This window comes from Stegostoma tigrinum, chromosome 1 (genome assembly GCF_030684315.1).
Source record: "Stegostoma tigrinum isolate sSteTig4 chromosome 1, sSteTig4.hap1, whole genome shotgun sequence".
Lineage (NCBI taxonomy): Eukaryota > Metazoa > Chordata > Chondrichthyes > Orectolobiformes > Stegostomatidae > Stegostoma > Stegostoma tigrinum.
Window position 1 is genome coordinate 406,589 of NC_081354.1, and position 22,302 is coordinate 428,890.

At 42.7% G+C, this 22,302-nt stretch overlaps 1 protein-coding gene across 3 annotated transcripts in view; it reads left to right on the top strand.

Annotated features, from left to right (window-relative positions):
• LOC125453563 (diacylglycerol kinase theta) overlaps nucleotides 1-22,302 on the top strand; it is a 192,341-nt gene that overhangs the window by 109,217 nt on the left and 60,822 nt on the right. For all 3 annotated transcript variants that reach the window (XR_009445713.1, XR_009445715.1, XM_059645677.1), the window contains exons 12-13: nucleotides 10,874-10,935; nucleotides 19,098-19,248. Coding sequence is in view for 1 of the 3 variants with exons in the window: in XM_059645677.1 (XP_059501660.1) it covers nucleotides 10,874-10,935; nucleotides 19,098-19,248 (213 nt within the window). In the remaining 2 variants the exon portion in view is untranslated. The remainder of the gene's footprint in view (nucleotides 1-10,873; nucleotides 10,936-19,097; nucleotides 19,249-22,302) is intronic.

Genomic DNA, 22,302 nt, shown 5'->3' on the forward strand with positions numbered 1-22,302 from the left:
GATTACTGCCTGAGCCACGTGCCAATTGGAGTAGGGAAAAGAAAGTTAGGGAAGTAAACACGTGGCTAAGGGATTGGTGTGGGAAAGAGGGATTCCATTTCATGGGGCATTGGCATCAGTTTTGGAACCGGGGGGGATCTGTACCGTTGGGACGGTCTCCACCTGAACATATCTGGAACCAGTGTTCTAGTGAAAAGGATAAATGGGGTGGTCAGTAGGACTTGAAACTTCTGAGTTGGGGGAAAGGGAAAGTGACAGGGAGTATGGAGTTAAATGGAAAGATAAGCAACGGTTCAGCATGTGTACAGGTGGGTTTAAGCTCGAGGCAGACTAGGAATACAGCAAAAAGGAAGGATAGCTTAAGTCATCTTAGGATTTCCAATCTCTCTCATAATGATAAGAAAGTTAGCGTTAAGGCCCTTTATCTAAATGCTCGTAATATTCGCAACAAAGCAGATGAATTAACAGCACAAATCCTCTTGAATGATTATGATGTGGTAGGCATCACAGAGACACGGTTGCAGGGAGTTCAGGACTGGCAGTTAAACATCCAAGGATTCACAACATATCGAAAATACAGGGAGGTGGGCAGAGGGGGCGGGGTTGCCTTGTTAGTCAAGAATGAAATTAAATCTACGGCATTCAATGACATAGGGTCAGAGGATGTGGAGTCTGTCTGGGTGGAGTTGAGGAACACAAAGGCAAAAAGACCACAATGGGAGTAATGTACAGACCTCCGAACAGTGATCAGGACCAGGGAGTGGGAGGGGGAGGATCTGGTTGTTGCGGTCCACGTTGCAAGATGCACCGAGAAATAGATAGGGCATATCAGAAAGGCAAGGCCACAGTGATCATGGGGGACCTCAGTATGCAGGTGGACTGGGTGAATAATGTTGCTGGTGGATCCAAAGAAAGGGAATTCATGGAATGTTTGCAGGATGGCTTTTTGGAACAGCTTGTGATGGAGCCCACAGGGGAGCAGGCTATTCTGGACTTAGTGCAATGTAATGAGCCAGACTTTATAGATCTTAAAGTAAGGGAACACTTAGGAGGCAGCGATCATAATATGGTAGAGTTCTGTCTGCAGTTTGAAAGAGAGAAGGCAAAATCTGATATAATGGTGTTATAGTTAAATAAAGGTAATTACAGGGGCATGAGAGAGGAATTGACGAAAATCGACTAGAAGCAGAGCATGGTGGGGAAGACAGCAGAGCAACAATGGCAGGAGCTTCTGGGTGTAATTGAGGACACAGTACAGACGTTCATCCCAAAGAAAAGAAAGATTATCTGGGGTGGGATTAGACCGCCATGGCTGACAAAGGAAGTATCAAAGGAAATGTATTGAAGAGAAAGAGACAGCCTATAAAGTGGCCAAGAGCACTGGGAAATCAGAAGATTGTGAAGGCTACAAAAACAGAGGATAACAAAGAGAATTAAGGAAGGAGATGATCAAATATGAAGGTAGGCTAGCTAGTAATATTAGAAATGATAGTAAAAGCTTCTTTCAATACATAAGAAACAAATGAGAGGCAAAAGTAGACATTGGGCCTCTCCAAATTGATGTTGGAAGGCTCGTGATGGGAGATAAGGAAATAGCTGAAGAACTTAATAAGTACTTTGCATCAGTCTTCACAGTGGAAGACATGAGTAGTATGCCAACAATTAAGGAGAGTCAGGGGGCAGAGTTGAGTATGGTAGGTATTACAAAAGAGAAAGTGCTAGAAAAGCTACAAGGTCTAAAAATTGATAAATCTCCTGGCCCTGATGGGCTACATCCTAGAGTTCTGAGGGAGGTGGCTGAGGAAATAGCAGAGGCTTTGGTTGTGATCTTTCAAAACTCACTGCAATCTGGGAACGTCCCAGATGATTGGAAAATTGCTGTTGTAACCCCCTTGTTTAAGAAAAGATCAAGGCAAAAGATGGAAAATTATAGGCCGATTAGCCTAACCTCGGTTAGAACATAGAACATAGAACATAGAACAGTACAGCACAGAACAGGCCCTTCAGCCCACAATGTTGTGCCGACCATTGATCCTCATGTAAGCACCCTCAAATTTCTGTGACCATATACATGTCCAGCAGTCTCTTAAATGACCCCAATGACCTTGCTTCCACAACTGCTGCTGGCAACGCATTCCATGCTCTCACAACTCTCTGCGTAAAGAACCTGCCTCTGACATCCCCTCTATACTTTCCACCAACCAGCTTAAAACTATGACCCCTCGTGCTAGCCATTTCTGCCCTGGGAAATAGTCTCTGGCTATCAACTCTATCTATGCCTCTCATTATCTTGTATACCTCAATTAGGTCCCCTCTCCTCCTCCTTTTCTCCAATGAAAAGAGACCGAGCTCAGTCAACCTCTCTTCATAAGATAAGCCCTCCAGTCCAGGCAGCATCCTGGTAAACCTCCTCTGAACCCTCTCCAAAGCATCCACATCTTTCCTATAATAGGGCGCCCAGAACTGGACGCAGTATTCCAAGTGCGGTCTAACCAAAGTTTTATAGAGCTGCAACAAGATCTCACGACTCTTAAACTCAATCCCCCTGTTAATGAAAGCCAAAACACCATATGCTTTCTTAACAACCCTGTCCACTTGGGTGGCCATTTTAAGGGATCTGTGTATCTGCACACCAAGATCCCTCTGTTCCTCCACGCTGCCAAGAATCCTATCCTTAATCCTGTACTCAGCTTTCAAATTCGACCTTCCAAAATGCATCACCTCGCATTTATCCAGGTTGAACTCCATCTGCCACCTCTCAGCCCATCTCTGCATCCTGTCAATGTCCCGCTGCAGCCTACAACAGCCCTCTACACTGTCAACGACACCTCCGACCTTTGTGTCGTCTGCAAACTTGCTGACCCATCCTTCAATTCCCTCGTCCAAGGGGTTGTTGGTAAAATTCTAGAATCCATTGTAAAGGATGAGATTTCTAAATTCCTGGAAGTGCAGGGTCAGATTAGAAAAAGTCAGCATGGATTTAGTAAGGGGAGGTCGTGCCTGACAAACCTGTTAGAATTCTTTGAAGAGGTAACAAGAATGTTAGACCAGGGAAACCCAGTAGATGCTATCTATCTAGACTACCAAAAGACCTTTGATGAGGTGTCTCACGGGAGGCTGCTGAGCAAGGTGAGGGCCCATGGTGTTTGAGGTGAGCTACTGGCTTGGATTGAGGATTGGCTCTCTGACAGAAGGCAGAGAGTTGGGATAAAAGGCTCTTTTTCGGAATGGCAACCGGTGATGAATGGTGTCCTGCAGGGTTCAGTGTTGGGGCCGCAGCTGTTCACCTTATATATTAATGATCTGGATGAAGGGACTGGGGGCATTCTGGCAAAGTTTGCTGATGATATGAAGATAGTGGACAGGCAGGTAGTACTGAGGAAATGGGGAGGCTGCAGAAGGATTTAGACAGTTTAGGAGAGTGGTCCAGGAAATGGCTGGTGAAATTCAACGTGAGCAAGTGCGATGTTTTGCACTTTGGAAAAAAGAATACAGGCATGGACTATTTTCTAAACAGTGAGAAAATTCGTAAAGCAGAAGTACAAAGGGATCTGGGAGTGTTGGTCCAGGATTCTCTAAAAGTTAACTTGCAGGTAGAGTCCGTGATTAAGAAAGCGAATGTAATGTTATCGTTTATCTCAAGAGGGTTGGAATATAAAAGCAGCGATGTGCTTCTGAGGCTTTATAAAGCTCTAGTTAGGCCCCATTTACAATACTGTGTCCAATTTTGGGCCCCACACCTCAGGAAGGACATACTGGTGCTGGAGCGTGCCCAGCGGAGATTCACACGGATGATCCCTGGAATGGTAGGTTTAACGTACAATGAATGGCTGAGGATCCTGGGATTGTACTCATTAGAATTTAGGAGGTTGAGGGGAGATCTAATAGAAACTTACAAGATAATGTATGGCTTAGAAAGGGTGGACACTGGGAAATTGTTTCCGTTAGGCAGGGAGACTAGGACCCGTGGGCACAGCCTTAGAATTAGAGGGGGTAAAATTTAAAACAAAAATAAGGAGACATTTCTTCAGACAGAGAGTAGTGGGCCTGTGGAATCCATTGCCATGGAGCGCAGTGGAGGCCGGGACGTTAAATGTCTTCAAGGCAGAGATTGATAAATTCTTGATCTTACAAGGAATAAAGGGCTACGGGGAGAGTGCAGGGAAGTGTAGTTGAAATGCCCATCAGTCATGATTTAAATGGCAGAGTGGACTTGATGGGCCGAGTGGCCTTACTTCCACTCCTATGTCTTATGGTGAAAAGGTTAAATAAGTTAGGACTCTACTCTTCGGAGATTACAAGAATGAGAGGTGATATCATTGAGACATAGAAGATTCTTAAGTAGCTTTACAGGGTAAATTTTGAGAGAATGTTTCTTGTCATGGGAGAATCTCTGACTTCAGGCGGCATTGTCTCTGAATGAAGGATTGCCAGCTTAAGACTGAGATGAGGAAAAATTTCTTCTCTGAATGTTGAGTGTCTTTTGATCTTCTTGCCACAGTGACCCGTAGACAGGATCTTTCTGTATATTTAAGGCTGAGGACAGGGCAGGAAAGTGGATGCGAAGAGTTGCAGATCAGGCTTGAAGGGCCAAACAGCCTATTCCTGTTCCTACCACTTATGTTTCTTATGGTTTTATTCTCATTAAATGACCTGTTAATATTCCATGTTCGAGAGAATATGAGCTTGGGTTCAGTAACCTGACCTCATAACCCCCTTATTGCCTGTATTATTCGTCAGTCTGCACTGGATTTGGTAGTACAGTTACAGATGCAGTAACTCTGTATAACTATAACCTAACTTGAGAAGTAAAAGCTTTGGAGGTTTTCTCATTTATGAAAATCTGAATTACCTAAACCTCCCCATCTCCCCTTCCTCCTTTAAGATCCTCCTCAAAATCTAACTCTTCCCATTTGACCTACTATCTATTTAGGTGGCTGTACATCAAGGTTTAGAGTCATGGTGATACAGCATAGAAACAGGTCTTTCAGCCAACCATGTTTATGTGGACCAACAACCACCAAACTAATCCCATTTACCTGCACTTGGTCCATAGCCTACCATGCCCTGACAGTCTAAGTATTCATCCAGGTGTTTCTTAAATATTGCGAGAGTACCTGCCTCCACCACCTCTCAAGCAGCACATTCCACATTTTTACCACCCTCTGGGTGAAAAAGTATTTCCTCGTAAACCACTTACTCCTCACCTTTAACTTATGCCCCTGGTCTTAGATACATTGTGAGACTCTCATGATCTATACTGTTCATGCTCTTGTAATTTTATATACCTCAATCACATCTCCTCTCAGCCTCCTCTGCTCCGAGGAAAGTGCACACAGCCAATCTCGTCTCTCCGCACAACTGAGACTTCTCCCAGGCAACATCCTGGTAAATTTTATCCACACTCTGTCCAGTGTAATCACATCTTTCCGATAGTGTGATGACCAGAACTGCACACAGTACTCCATGAGTGGCCTAACCAAGATTTTTAAATTTTATAATAAGGCTTCCCTATTCCTATGTTGCATACCCTGGCTAATAAAAGCAAGCATCCTGTATGCCTTTTTCACAACTGTGCCTACCTGCCCTGACACTTTCAGCGATCTAAGGACTTATACGCTGAGGTTCCTTTGTTCCTCAGTACCCCCTAGTACTGTTCATCATGTATGTTCTTCACTTAGTAGAACTCCCGAAATGCATCACTCACGCTTGCCAGGGTTAAATTCCATCTACCATTGTTCTGAGATCATGGGAACTGCAGATGCTGGAGAATCCAAGATGACAAGGTGGTAGAGCTAGATGAACACAGCAGGCCAAGCAGCATCTTAGGAGCAGGAAAGCTGAAGTTTCGGGCCTAGACCCTTCCCTGAAACGTCAGCCTTCCTGCTCCTGAGATGCTGCTTGGCCTGCTGTGTTCATCCAGCTCTACACCTTGTTATCTCTGCCAGTGTTCTGCCCAGTTTACCAGCGGATCAATATCAAATTGTAGCTTGACTATTCCACTTCATTCACAGCGCCACTAAGAATTTTTATGTCAATTGCCAATTTTCTAATTGGGATTTTGTCAGAGTTGGTATAATCCACACCAACTGCACTATCCTAATCAATATATTTAGTCACCTTTTCAAAAACCCAATTAAATTATAGATGCATACGGTGCAGAAAGAGCCTTTAGCCCATCATGCCTGCATGACATAACACTCATTAGAGATGCACTACGCTGAATTTCCTGCACTTTGCATATCCTTGAATGTTATGATATTTGAAATACTCTTTCTAATATTTTTTAAAGGCTGTAAGGTTTCTGGCCTCCTCTACCTTCCCAGGTAGTGCATTCCATTATTCCCACTGTCCGCTGAGTGAAAAGGTTTCTCCCCAAAACCCTTCCTGATCTCCTGTCCTTACTGTAAAACTATTCCCTCTTGTGATTGACCGCTTAAACAAAGGGAACAGTCACCCTGTCCATATCCCTCATAATCTTATACACCTCAATCACGTTTCCCCTCAGTCTTCTATACTGTAAAGAAAACAATCTAAGCCTATTTAATTTCTCCTTGTAGCTTAATTTTTCTATCCCAGGTAACATCCTGTTGAACCCCCTCTGTACCACCTGTAGTGCTATCACATCCTTTCTGTAGTGAGGTGACCAGACTGCACACAGTACTCCAGTTGTGGCCTGACTAACTCTTTGTACACCTTCAACATTACCTTCTTGTTGTTATACTCCATGCCTCAACTGATGAAAGCAAGTGTCCCATATGCTGCTGTAACTATCCTATTCATATGCTTTGCCGACTTCAGGGATCTGTGAATCATTATCCCATTGCTTCTCTCAGCTACCCAGTGTCCTGCCATTCATTAAATACTCCCTTGTCTTGTTTTTTTCCTTCAAAGTGCATCACCTCTCACTTATCAGAGTTAAACACTATCTGCCACTGGTTTGCCCTTCTGACCAACCTGTATCTTCCTATAACCTACAATCATCTTTGCCATTGACCACTCTACCAATCTTGATGTCATCTGCAAATTTACTTAACATTCCCCCTGATGTTTTCATCTATAACATTCTTGTATATAACAAACAACAAGAGTCCCAGTACTGATCCTTGTGGTACACCGCTGAACACTAGCCTCCAGTCACTCAGCCTTCTATCACCACTGTTTGTGTCCTATGACTCTGCCAGTTTCTGATCCACCTCACCAAGTTTCCGTCCATTCCATGTGCTTTCACCTTCTCAGCCTCCTATATGGGACCTTGTCAAAAGCGTTGCAAAAATCCATATGAACTACATCAACTGAACTCCCATTTTTACACACTTGATCACATTTTTAAAGAATTCTAACAAATTTGTTAGGCATGACCTCCATCTGACAAAGCCATGCTGACTATCCCTGATTATCTCATGCCTTTCCATGTGGGAATTAATTCGTTCTTCCCTAATTTTCTCAAGTATTTTCCTGACAACTGATATGAGACTCACCAGTTAGTAATTTCCTGGTTCATCTCCACCACCTTCTTGAAAAGTGGAACCACATTAGCCATCCTCCAGTCCTCTGGCACTTTACCCATGGCCAGAGAGAAATTAAAAATTTGTGTCAAAGTCCCTGCAATTTCCTGCCTCGTCTCCCACAGCAGTAGGGATGTAATTCATCTGGGCCAGGGGATTTGTCTGTTTTTTTTTTAGCCCAGCAGAGCCTCCAATACCTCACCATTTCTGATGTCAAACTTTGAAAGTTCTTCACAGTCCCTCTTCCTGAATTCCATACCTACATTTTCCGTTTCCAGTGTAAAAACCAAAGGTAAAAGTATCCATTCAGTATCCTACCAATACCCTACAGCTTCACACACAGGTTGCTGCACCCGCGCACACTCTCCTCCTCTTCCCCCCCCCCCCCTCCCGTCGAGAATGGGCCCTAAACTCTTTCCCTGGTTAACCTCTTTCTTTTAGTGTGTTTGCAAACTATCTTTGGATACTCCTTATTCCTGGAAGAGAGTTCGTAACTCCTTTCTCAGGCTCTATTCTTGCTTTTCTCATTACTTTCTTAAGTTCCCTCTTGCACGTCCTCTAGGGCCACACCTGAATTGCTCCCTTTTGACTTGCTAAAAACCTGCTCCTCTTTATATAGCTCTTAATTGTCCTAGACATCCAGGAATCTCTAAATTTATTGCTCCTATATTTCCCTCTGAAGGTACATATTGGATGTGTACTTTCTCGATTCCTTTTTGATTTAGACTTAGCCACACGGAGCTGTTCCCGGTCTACTGTGACCAGATCCTGCATTGTTCTAATAAAATCTGCCTTCCCCTAATCCAAAACTATCTTTTGCAAGCCACCATTTTCCTTATTCGGAACAAATTTAAACTGTATCATGTAATGTTCGCTATCGCTAAAATGTTCCCCCACTGCCACATCGAGCGTTTGTCTGACTTCTTTTCCCAGAACCAGATCCAGCACTGTGCCATCCCATGTTGGGCCTTCTATATATTGATACAAAAAGTTCCCCTGGGTACGTTTGGAGAAATCTGCCCTCTCTAAGCCCTTGACATGATAATAGTCAGACGGGATCTCCTCACAAATTTGAACTGATTATCCCTGCATTTCCAAGTGTTGAATAATTCTGTACTTCAGAATTTTTTCTTATAATTTCCCTACTACTGACATCAGGCTAACTGGTTTGTAATTATCTGGCCCACCTCTGCTGTCCTTCTTGAAGGAACTACAATAGCTATCTTTTAGCAAGTAACACTTCACCTGTAATCAATGAAATATTAAATATTTCCATCAAGGCCCCAACAATCTCCTCTTTCACCTCTCATACCAGCCTGGGATGTATCTCATCAGGCCCAGGGGATTTCAGCACCTCTATGCACACTAAAACATCTAATAATCTAATTAATTTTAACATTTTCTTGACCCTCACCATCCCAACTGAAATCCTGAGCTACAATGTCCAACTCCTCTGTGAAGACATGAGAAATATTAGTCTGAAATCTCACCCATGTCCACTGGTTCCATGCTTAAGTTACCTCTTTGGTCACTTTCCCTGGTAATCATCTTAATATACTTATAAAGTGCCTTGGGAGCATTTCCTTAATCCTGTCTGCCAAAGATAGTTCATAATATCTTTCATAACCCTCTTTCATAATTTATTTTTTAAACAACCCCCTACATACACAATACTTTTGAGGTACTACCCTGTTTTTAATGTTGTGTACCTAGCATTTTTCTTTATCAAAGTCTTGAAATCCCTTAACATCCCTTTTGACTCCAGTGAAGTACCTTGGGATATTTTACTGCATCATAGGTGCTATATTTGCACAAGATCTTGATGTTGAAAGAGGTTTTTGGGTAAACAGAGACAAGACATTTTTATTTGTGGTTGCCACCTGGTGGCTGGGCAGATTTGGAAGACTTCAAGTAGTGCAGTGTGGCCTCACTAATAAGCTATTGATGTTGTGTTTCCCCTAGACTGAATTAATATGTGGGTAGAACCTGACTGTAGCTTCCTAGAAATGGCAGAAGTGCATCTGTGCAAGACTCAGGCCTCAGGCCTAGAGAAGTGAGGAGTGTGGTCACTGGCCTGATCAAATCCAAGTGAAAAAGCCCCAGCTCCATTCCCCTCCCCAACTGATGGCCTGTCTAGCCCTTAGAATCAGGATCAGTTTATTGAACATATCGAGCAGTAACAATATCCGTGTTCTCGCTCAGGCAAACATGCACAGTATCAAAGCATTGATCACACCAGAAATAGCTTCAATGGGCTGACCACGTGTTATAGAATCATAGAGTCATACAGTACAGAAGAAGCTGTTGGGCCCATCATGTCTGTTCTGCATGTCAGCTGGAACTCCTGAAATAAACACTTGGGGCTCGATACCACATGGGATCCCCAAGAGGGTAGAAGAAACACCTTTGAGATCATTCTCAAAATCTTGCTGAAACGGTAGACCTAGGAATTCCTGCCCAACGACTGATGAAAATGGAGGGAAATCATCTGGGAGTACCTTGAATCTCTTTGCTGATAGTCTGAAGCCAGTTATCGACAGAGGAAGGTGTGTGGGAGCCCAGGCATCCTTCATTCCCAACTGTCTGAACTACTGGCTAACCCACCAGTAACAGAGACTGGAGGCCATGCAGTGAATTTTTCAGTTATCTGAAAACTTGTTGTTAGTGCAGAACTAAGTCATCCTTGAACACAAGGGCCTACCTCAGAACAGATTTTTATTTGTAAGGAAATTCAACATAAGGGGACATCGATGGTCATGAATAAGCATTTTAAGGAATTCAGAAGAAACTATTTTATCCAAAGAATGGTGAAAATATAGAGTTGACCACCAACTGGTATAGCTGAAGCAACGCGCAGAAATGAATTCAAAGAAAAGCAAGATAAACACATAGGAAGAAATCCTTGCATTTACGTGATGCCATTCATGACAACGGGGCGTGTCAAACAGCGAAGTACTTTCAAGGTAGGAAACATGACAGCCAAGGAATCGAAGAATATGTTGTTGGTTGTGGGCGTGTTGATGTGGTGTAAATACCAGATTGGAACAGATGAGTGCAATGGCCTGTTCGGTGCCTTAAACCAATCGTGGGAAATAGTTTAGCAGATAGCTTTAGTGGATTTTCCCACTTTCAACTTGCTTCCTCTAAAACAGTAGAAAATCTACCAACTAACTGGTGTGGATATGGTTGAGACACGTTCAGCAAGTTGACCTGCCAATTTGGTGACTGCATTCACTTTAAGAAATAAATCTATTTTCCAAAACCAAAAAAATTTTGTTGAGTTGGTGTTGGGGCAATAAAGTTGAAGTCCTCATTTAGAAAAAAAAGATTTGTTAATCTACTTTTTCTTTCATGCTCTTTTCTAGTGCAATGTGTGGTGCTTTCTCAACTGCAACTGATGCTTGGCAGACTTCAAGATATTAGAAAGGTGAGATGTTTTTGTACAGTTTATATCCAAGCAATTTTTCACTCAAGTCAGGTAGTTAATATTGAGCTATTTATTAAGTAAGCAATATCATTCATGCAGCTTTCCTCAATATGCCTTGAATATAAGAAGCATGAGATTCTAAGGAAGGGTCACTCAATTTGAAACATTAACTCTGATTTCTCTCCACAGATTCTACCATACCTGTTGAGCTTTTCCAGCAACTTCTATTTTTTGATTCTTATTTATAGCATCTGCGGTTCTTTTGGATTTTATTAGAATCACAATCAAGATTACACCTCAGTCCCACCCTCCTGCATTGCTTATATGTTCAGAACCTCTTAATATCCAAACATCTGTTAGGTCTATCTGGAATATACCCATAACTAAGCATTCATAGCTACTTGTGTTAGACAGTTCCAAAGATTATAAAATATAAATTACAATAATTATACATATGTTCTCTTCCCTGTTCTGGTGAAAGGACACAGACCTGAAACATGAATGGTGTTTCTTTTTCCCCTCCACATATGTGATCAGCGTAATTTCGGTACTTTGTTTTAATTACTTTGCTACCTTCGTCTTTACTTATAATTTTAAAGTTCTGCATCTTATTCGAGATTCCACCTTCACACCAGATTAGATCATTTCTCCTTGTCTGCTTCATAGGTCTCTTCCTCATTTAACCTTGGTTAAATCAACTCATAACCTTCTAAAGGCCAGAGAATGCAGGATGACAGGTTTATACAATACATTCTCATAAAGTAACCCTTTAAACTCTGGTATAAATCTAGTGAATACAAAAACAGATCGTTTCGAGATCCAGGGACACAGCTGTTGCCAAAATATAATGTAATTCATTTGATCTTTAACTCAATTAATTCCTGTTGAACAGAAGTTTTCCTGAAATTTGATTGTCTCCAGTCCTCAGTTTTGACCTTAATTCTGGTCTTGTTCTTAAGGTCAAATTGTTTTATATAAATGTGCTTAAACATGTAGGCCTAATATTCTGCTTAGGTCACATTAAGCACATACATTCAAATTGTTGATATTTCCAACAACCTGAGCATTTGAATATTTTTATTTCACTTGTTTTTCAACCTTTTCTGATTTGCTGTATTTTTTAATGGGATGTGGGCATCATTGGCTGGGACACCATTTATTGCCCATCTCTCATTGCCCAGAGGACAGTTAAGACTCGACCACATTGATATGGGTTTGGAGTCACATGTAGGCCAAGTCAGGTGAGGATGGAAGATTTCCTTCCCAAAAGGACATTAGTGAACCAGATGCGTGTTTTATAACAATTGGCAATGTTTCATGGTCCTTATTAAGTCTTATTTCGATGAATGAATAAAATGAAAAGATTATTATTGTATTCAAATTCTACCATCCGCTGTGGAGGGATTCAAGCCTGGCTTAACAGAACATTACCTAGGTGTCTGTATTAACAGTGTAGTGATAATGCCACTCGGTCATTGCCTACCCCTATTTTAATGTAGAAGCTGGTTGTCAAGACGAATTACTATGATTTGTCTGTTCTCATGCTATTTGTGCATTTAGGTTTAGTAATTTGTTCAGCTACTTGTGGGATTTTAAGACCATCGTAATTACGGCATACCTCATTTCATTCTTTTTCCATCAATTTGAATTGAGCAGGCTTTACAGTAGGATAGCTCTTTGGTGGTGGTTTGGCATTACAGCTTTGTGTAATCAGGTGTCTGGTTCTGTGATTTGTTTCATGCAAACTGTGTGAGTTGGTAACATTTTATGATTCTGAAATTAATTATTAACTTAAGTATTTCTGTAGCCATGGTGGTTTCTTTTAAAGCTGTTTTTGAGGCCTGGCTTTAGGATAAATGGGATTTTGTGCACCGCTAATAGATTTTTGTTCACCTTAGATTGTTTTGTGACTGAGCAAGATAAATAATGGGCCTCAAGGGTAGCTAGAGATTTCTGGAACCTGTTTGTTTTTAGGCTTGAGGGGAACACCAGCTTGGCGAGGGAGGTTCTTTGTTTTACTTTTGAGTTTTGGGCAGACCTGTAAAGTTCTTAAATGACAATGGCTGGATAGATCGGGGAAGGTTATGGTGAAAGTAGATTACTTTGGAGTAAAGACTTAATGTTAATCCCAGACTGGAAGTGTTGTGATAAATCCTGAAGAAGTTACTAAAGGTCGGCATAACATCGAGGGCCGAGGGGCCTGTACTGTAATGTTCTAAAAGTTGAGTATATTTAAGCTTGTGTCTAATAGCTCCAGGAAGAGGCTCCAGTAAATAAGTTAAAATGATAAGTGATTAATGGTTACTACATGAAGTGCTTTTGGGTACCGTAGAAGGTGTGTTTTGTATCCTACCCAAGTTTTTTTTTATTTTTGAAGGAGTATTTTATGTTTAATGTGATTATGCTTTTATTGTATGTTGAAAAATCCTTGAATTTGGATTACAAGTAGATAGCATACTTTATTCTATCTTTGTCTTCATTACTTTTGTTAATAGATTTCTGTTTTAATGTTAAAACAAGAACTCAGCATTGCATGCATATGTTTTAGCAAGAAGCAGCTTCATTAAAACCAAACCAAAACAAAGTGTGATCACTCAAACCAGGTTTCACTCTGGGATCTGACCTATCCAGTGAAAACATCAGCTGGGACAGTAATGTTTGCAAAAGATGTTTCTTCTGAAGGATTGCCTTGAAATATTTGTAAAGACTGTATTTTTATTTTTCTGTGTTTTTCATTGTGGACTGAAATCAGAAAAGGATTCTTTTAAAGCCAATGGTTAGGGATAGAATTGCTGTACTTTTAAAAATCAGTTATTGAAACTCATTGTAAGTTGTGTTTCTCCAGCTGCTTTGTGCAAGCAGCAGAGGAGACCCTTTGCAGATGGCTGGCACATGGGGCTGTACACTGAGCGAGTTTCATTCAGCAGCAGGTTGCTGATTGGCTTTGGGGTTATAACCAGGTGTGGATTCCAAAGACCATCAGCTTGACAGTGACTTCCTGATTTACTCCTGGGTAGCTGAACAGATTGTGACATATATTGACAGAAGCTTTGGGACCTCTGCAAGTACATATGTGTCTTTCTCTCCAGTAAAATACCCAAAACCTAAGGAAAGCCAGTTTATTTGTCTTTACCAACGACTGTAAAGCTGTTTACTTAACCAATAACTAAGAGATTTTGCAATTATCACATCAGTCACTTGTGCCACTTGCCAAGGAATAAAAAGAACGTAGAGAAAAGAGACGAAAGATCAGAAAATCCTGGCAAGCTAAAAGATCATTTCAGTCAATTAAATTGTATCCTCATTCTTTTACCCTCTCCATCCATGGTTTATATTCTTTTATTGTCTGTCTGTACACATGATGGGGTAGGGCAGGGGAAATGTTTAGAAAGTGTTGACAAATTTAACTGGTAGAGTTTACATTGACAGATCATGGCTTACCTGTGATTAGAATCCGCTTATTTATAATACAGGGATATGAAGACCGAGTGGTATTATCACTTGATTATTAATCTAGAAACTCAGCTAATGAATTAGGAAGCCAGGTTCAATTCTTGCTATGGCAGATGGTGGAAATATGAATTCAATTTTTAAAAAATCTGGAATTAAGAATCTACTGATGATGGTGAAACCATTGTTGATTGTAGGAAAAGCCCATCTGGTTCACTAATGAAATCTGCCATCTTCACCTGATCTGGCCTACATGTGAGTCTGGACCCACAGCATTGTAACTTACCTTCAACTGCCCTCTTAAATGGCCCAACAGGCCATTTAGTTGTCTCAATCGCTATAAAGTTTCAGAGAAATGAAACCGGATGGATCAGCTGGGCGTCAACCTAGGCATCAGAAAAGACAACGGTAGAAACAGACCTGTTAACCCTGCAAAGTCCTCCTCACTAACAACTGTGGCTAGTGCTAAAACTGGGAGAGCTGTCTCACAGACTAGTGAAGTAACAGCCTGACATAGTCATTCTCCTGGAATCATACCTTACAGACAATGTCCTCGGCACTGCCATCACCATCTCTAGATATATCCTGTTCTGTGGCAAGACTGACCTAGCAGAGGTGGCAGCACACTAATATACAGTCGGGAGGGTGTTGCCCTAAGAATCCTTAACATTGACTGCGGGTCCCATAAAGCCTTATGGCTTCAGGTTTAACACGACCAAGGAAACTTCCTGCTGAATCCACATTCTGGCATTTCTCATCTAATGAATCGGTACCCCTCCATGTTGAGCAACACTTGTAGGAAGCACTGAGGGTGGAAAGGGCACAGAACGTACTCTGATTATGGGATTTCAATGTCCACCTCCAAGAGTGGCTCCTCAGCAGCACTAATCATCAAGCTGGTTGGGTCCTAAAGGACAGAGCTGCTAGACTGGGTCTACAGCTGGTGGTGAGGGAACCAACAAAGGGAAAAATATACTTAATCTCATCCTTACCATCCTGCCATCCGCAGACACATCTGTCCATGACAGTGTCAGTACGAGTGACCACGGCACAGTCCTTGTGGAGACAAAGACTCGCCTTCACATTGAGAATAACCTTCATCATGTTGTCTGGCAGTATCACTGTGCTGCATGAGACAGACTTCGTACAGATCTAGCAACTCAAGACTGAGCATCCCTGAGGTGCTGCAGGCCATCAACAGCGGCAGAACTTAACTCCATCACAATCTACGAGTTCATGGCCCGGCATAATCCCCCAACTCAACCATTGCCATCAAGCCAGGGGATCAACTCTGGTTCAGTGGAGAATGCTGGAAATCATGCCAGGAGCAGCAAATGAGGTGTCACCCTGGTGAAGCTGCCAACAGGACTACTTGCACGCCAAACAGCATCAGTAGCAAATAATAGACAGAGCTAAGCGATCCCACAAACAACACACTACAAATATCCCCATGCTCAATGATGGAAGAGCCTAGCACATCAGCACAAAAGATGAGGCTGAAGCATTCACAGCAGTCTTCAGCGATAAGTGCCAAGTGGATGATCCATTTCGGCTTCCTCCAGTGGTCCCCAGCATTATTGGTACCAGTCTTTTAGCCAAATTGATTCATTCCATGTGATGTCAAGAAATAGTTGGAGACATTGGATACGGCCCTGACATCATTCCAGCGATAGTACTGAAGAGGTGTTCCAGAACTTACCGCTCCCCTAGCCAAGCTGTTCCAGTCCAGTTGCAACATTGGTATCTACCCAACCATGTGGAAAATTGCCCTGGTATGTTCTGTACACAAAAAGCACAACAAATCAAACCCGGCCAATTACTGCCCCATCAGTCTTCTGTCAATCATTAGTAAGGTTATGGAAGGCGTCACCAACAGTGCTATCAAGCAGCACCTGCTCAGTGATGCCCAGTTTGGGTTCCACCAGGACCACTCAGCTCCTGGTCTCATTTACGGCCTTGGTTCAAACATGGACAAAAGAGCTGAATTCCAGAGGTGAGGTGCGAGTTACAGCCTTTGACATAAAGGTTGCATTCAGCTGAATATTGCATCAAGGAGCCCTAGCAAAACTGGGATCAGTGGATGTCAAGAGGCATACTGTCTGCCGTGCTATGATCATCACCAAAGCGACAATCTAATTGCTGCCCTTAACATTCAATGGTATTACTATAACTAAATTCCCCACTATCAACATCCTGGGGGTTACTGTTGACCAGAAACTCAACTGGACTAGCTACATAAACTTAGTGGCTACAAGAACAGGTCAGTGGCTAGGAATATTGTGGCGAGTAACTTGCCTCCTGATTCCCCTAAACCTGTCCATCATCTACAAGTCACAAATTGGGAGTGTGATGGAATACTTGCCTGGATGAGTGCAACTCCAGCAGTGCTAGAGAAGCTTGACACCGTTCAGGACAAAGCAGCCCATTTGATCATCACTGTGTCCACAAACATCCACTCCCTCCACCACTGATACCCAGCATCAGTGGTGGTGACTATTTTGCAAGATGCATTGCAGAAATTAACGAAGAACCCTCAGACAGCACCTTCCAAACCCACGACCACTTCCACCTAGAAGGGCTAGGGCAGCAGGTAGATGGGAACACCACCCCCTCCAAGTTCCCATCCAAAGGACTCACCATCCTGACTTGTAAATATATCACCATTCCTTCACTGTCAAAACCCTGGAATTCCCTTGCTAAGGACGTTGTGGGTCAACCCACAGCAGGTGGAATGTAGAGGTTGAAGAAGGCAACTCACCACCATCTTCTCAAAGGCAACTAGGGACAGACAATAAATGCTGGTCAGCCAGTTTGACCTACATCCAACAAATGAATAACAAAAAGTTATTTAGAAAAGAATAAATTGATGAGGGATAGTCAGCACGGTTTTGTGAAGGGAAGGTCGTGCCTCACAAACCTTATTGAGTTCTTTGAGAAGGTGACCAAACAGGAAGATGAGAGTAAACTGGTTGATGTGATGTATATGGATTTCAGCTAGGCGTTCGATAAGGTTCCCCACAATAGGCTATTGTACAAAATGCGGAGGAATGGAATTGTGGGAGATATAGCAGTTTGGATCGGAAATTGGCTTGCTGAAAAAAGACAGAGGGTGGTGATTGATGGGAAATGTTCATCCTGGAGAGCAGCTACTAGTGGTGTACCGCAAGGGTTGGTGTTGGGTCCACAGCTGTTTGTCATTTTTATAAATGATCTGGATGAGGGCGTAGAAGGATGGGTTAGTAAATTTGCAGACGACATTAAGGTCGGTGGAGTTGTGGATAGTGACGAAGGATGCTGTAGGTTGCAGAGAGACATAGATCAGCTGCAGAGCTGGGCTGAGAGGTGGCAAATGGAGCTTAATGCAGACAAGTGTGAGGTGATGCACTTTGGTAGGAGTGACCAGAAGGCAAAGTACAGGGCTAATGGTAAGATTCTTAGTAGTGTAGATGAGCAGAGAGATCTCGGTGTCCATTTACACAGATCCTTGAAAGTTGCCATCCAGGTTGACAGGGCTGTTAAGAAGGCATACAGTGTTTTAGCTTTTATGAATAGAGGGATCGAGTTCCGGAACCAAGAGGTTATGGTGAAGCTGTACAAAACTCTGGTGTGGCCGCAGTTGGAGTATTGTGTACAGTTCTGGTCACCGCATTATGAGAAGGATGTGGAAGCTTTGGAAAGGGTGCAGAGGAGATTTACTAGGATGTTGCCTGGTATGGAGGGAAGGTCTTAGGAGGAAAGGCTGAGGGACTTGAGGCTGTTTTCATTAGAGAGAAGAAGGTTGAAATTGAAACATATAAAATAAACAGAGGGTTAGATAGGGTGGATAGGGAGAGCCTTTTTCCGAGGATGGTGACGGCGGGCATGAGGGGGCACAGCTTTAAATTGAGGGGTGAAAGATAGTGGACAGATGTCAGAGGTAGTTTCTTTACTCAGAGAGTAGTAAGGGAATGAAACGCTTTGCCTGCAACGGTAGTAGATTCGCCAACTTTAGGTACATTTAAGTCGTCATTGGATAAGCATATGGATGTACATGGAATAGTGTAGGTTAGATGGGCTTGAGATCGGTATGACAGGTCGGCACAACATCGAGGGCCGAAGGGCCTGTACTGTGCTGTAATGTTCTATGTAAAAAAGAATATAGTTATGTACAGAAACCTGATCTGTGTCTTCTGTTAGCCTAGGTCTATCAGACAGACACGTTGAGAATTTTGCAAATTTTGATAAACTGAGTAATTTTTTTTACAACTCTGGGAATAGCAAAGCTTGATGTCGAGTGTGCTACCACTGTGAGGTGTCATCATTGTCATAATTATGAAAACAATCTTCCCTACCTAGATAGTAGGAACTGCCGATGCTGGAGAATCTGATAACAAGGTGTAGAGCTGGATGAACACAGCAGGCCAAGGAGCATCAGAGGAGCAGGAAAGCTGATGTTTCTTCGTTTTCTGAAGAAGGGTCTAGACCCGAAATGCCAGCTTTCCTACTCCTCTGAAGCTGCTTGGCCTGCTATGTTCGTCCAGCTCTACACATTGTTTTATCACATTCTCACGTACCTAAATATCCCAGCTTTGTCATGAAGGTGGTTCTCATCTCATGAGAGCGAAATTCAGGCAGATATTCACTTGAGTTCTTTGTAGTGTCTTTGATGTCTGCTTTCTGACTGCATAAGTTAAGTAGTCATATATGTCTCCTGCTGTCTTTGTGCAATTTAGATCTCAGTTCGACAAATGAACCAGACACGGTTTTATATTAAAAAGAAGCAAAACTCAGTGGAGCAAGTGAATCTGCTGCTTATGGGCCTTCCTCCTCAGACATCTCGGGACGAGTGCCTCTCACTTCTTAAAAGACACATAGAGATTAATGGTAAATAAAGAAGCATCATAAAGAAAAAAAAGTGAAGATTCAATTGTTTGTTTGACTGGTTGTTATATTGATGTGTTTAACTGGTTGAATTGGACAATCAAGTTGATGGTTCACATGTTAACAAATAGTAATAAGAATAAATCTGCTTTCTCAATCACCAGTTGCACCTTTGGAACAACCACAGTGTTGAAGACCCAGTGAATTATTTTAAACTGCCGTTGTTATTATGTAGATAGATCTGGCAGAATGGTGGATCAAAAGCAGTTACCTCTTTTCTGAGCAATGGACAATGATATATTAGTTTAACATCTTTAAAAAGTGGCTGCTCAATGATGCTTCCTTTATTCGTTTTATTCTTTCGTGGGATGAAGACGTCGCTGGCTAGGCCAGTACTTATTGCCATCCCCAAATGCCCACAAGGCAGTTCAGAATCAATGCAATAGAATTAAAGGTACAGGGATTTGTAGAAATGACATTAATCAGGAATGTATCTACAGGAAATGGGACTGCAGTTGTTTGTTTGGTGCACAGGTCAGGTGAGTTTACAGGAGTTGAGTGTCATATTTGATGACTCTTGGTGCACAGTGTATTTGTATAGAACTTCCTCACAGACAGTGAATTCAATTCTTCATGGGCCCAGGTGTACTCGTGTAACTTTGGCTACAAACAAAAACAGAAATTGCTGGAAGAACTCAGCAGGCCTGGCAGCACCTGTGGAGAGAAATCAGAGTTAACATTTCAGGTCGTGTAACCCTTCCTCAGTTTTCTCTCCATAGATGCAGCCAGATCTGAGCTTTTTCAGTAATTTCTATTCTTGTTTCTGATTTACAGCATCCACAGTTCTTATGGATTTTATTTTGTAATTTTGGCCAACTATTTTGTTCACACAGTAACACCATATTCACACAGTAGAGTTGTACAGCAATCGCATACTCTGTGACAATTGCCTGTACTGATTTTCCAAGTTGTGTGCTGCAGTGCCCAATTTAAGTCACTTTTCGATACTTGTGACTTTTATCTTTGGTGCAATGCCTGCAACACATAAACCAACATATTTAGACCAACATGAGAATTCTCAGTGATCAGAATAACTGCTCAGCACCAACACAATCGTGACCAAAAACCCTGCTGCATGGCACCAATGGTTTGGTACTGTCACTAACAGAGAAATACTAAGCACTTGCATTCTGTGTTGATCTAATGGGATTAATGCTCAGAGAACAGTTACATAGAATTAAACCCTTAATACTTTCAGTAGATTGCAAAGATCAAATGATGGCATATGAACCAAACTTCAATCTCACTCTGTGACTACAAGAATGAAAAATAGATCTTGTAACAAGTTACGTTTATAGTCAAACATTTATTAGATCATATTGCAAGCAAATCAAGCCATGATAATTTTTCAGAACAGGTTTTTTATTTTAAATGTAAAAAATTTTTTTTAGAATGATTATAATCTTGTAATCTTGCTTTTAGTGCTATACAAATTTAGCAATAAGAATTCAGCTATTTACAGCCTAAATAGACAAAAAAGAGTCGTACAGCACAGTGACAGACTGTTTAGTCCAACCAGTTCATGCCGAAAATAGCCCCAAAATAAAGTAGCCCCACATGCCTGCTCTTGGAACATATCCCTCCAAACCTTTCCCATTCATTTACTTACCTATGTGTCTTTTAAACGTTGTAACTGTGTGCACATCCACTGCTACCTCAGGAAGTTCATTCCACATGTGATCCAACATCTGTAAAATTAATTTTCCCTGCATCTTTTTTCAATCTGCTTCCTCTCACCTTAAAAATGTGCCCCCTAATATTGAAATACCCCATCCTAAGGAAAAGACACCTACCACTAACCTTTGATAATGGGAACTGCAGATGCTGGAGAATCCAAGATAATAAAATGTGAGGCTGGATGAACACAGCAGGCCCAGCAGCATCTCAGGAGCACAAAAGCTGACGTTTCGGGCCTAGACCCATCATCAGGGAGGGGGATGGGGTGAGGGTTCTGGAATAAATAGGGAGAGAGGGGGAGGTGGACCGAAGATGGAGAGAAAAGAATATAGGTGGGGAGAATATAGGTAGGGAGGGGATAGGTCAGTCCAGGGAAGACGGATAGGTCAAGGAGGTGGGATGAGGTTAGTACGTAGGAGATGGAGGTGCGGCTTGGGGTGGGAGGAAGGGATGCGTGAGAGGAAGAACAGGTTAGGGAGGCAGAGACAGGTTGGACTGGTTTTGGGATGCAGTGGGTGGAGGGGAAGAGCTGAGCTGGTTGTGTGGTGCAGTGGGGGGAGGGGACAAACTGGGCTGGTTTTGGGATGCGGTGGGGGAAGGGGAGATTTTGAAACTGGTGAAGTCCACATTGATACCATTGGGCTGCAGGGTTCCCAGGCGGAATATGAGTTGCTGTTCCTGCAACCTTCGGGTGGCATCATTGTGGCAGTGCAGGAGGCCCATGATGGACATGTCATCTAAAGAATGGGAGTGGAAATGGTTTGCGACTGGGAGGTGCAGTTGTTTATTGCGAACCGAGCGGAGGTGTTCTGCAAAGCGGTCCCCAAGCCTCCGCTTGGTTTCCCCAATGTATAGGAAGCCACACCGGGTACAATGGATGCAGTATACCACATTGGCAGATGTGCAGGTGAACCTCTGCTTAATGTGGAAAGTCATCTTGGGGCCTGGGATAGGGGTGAGGGAGGAGGTGTGGGGGCAAGTATAGCATTTCCTGCGGTTGCAGGGGAAGGTAGTATGGCGCACTGACCTATACATCGCCGAGGCCAGACGCCAACTCTCCGACACCACCTCCTACCGCCCCCTCGATCATGACTCCACACCCAAGCACCAAACCATCATCTCCAACACCATTCATGACCTCATCACCTCAGGGGACCTCCCACCCACAGCCTCCAACCTCATTGTTCCCCAACCCTGCACGGCCCGTTGCTATCTCCTTCCCAAAATCCACAAACCTGCCTGCCCTGGTAGACCCATCGTCTCAGCCTGCTCCTGCCCCACCGAACTCATCTCCACCTATCTGGACTCCATTTTCTCCCC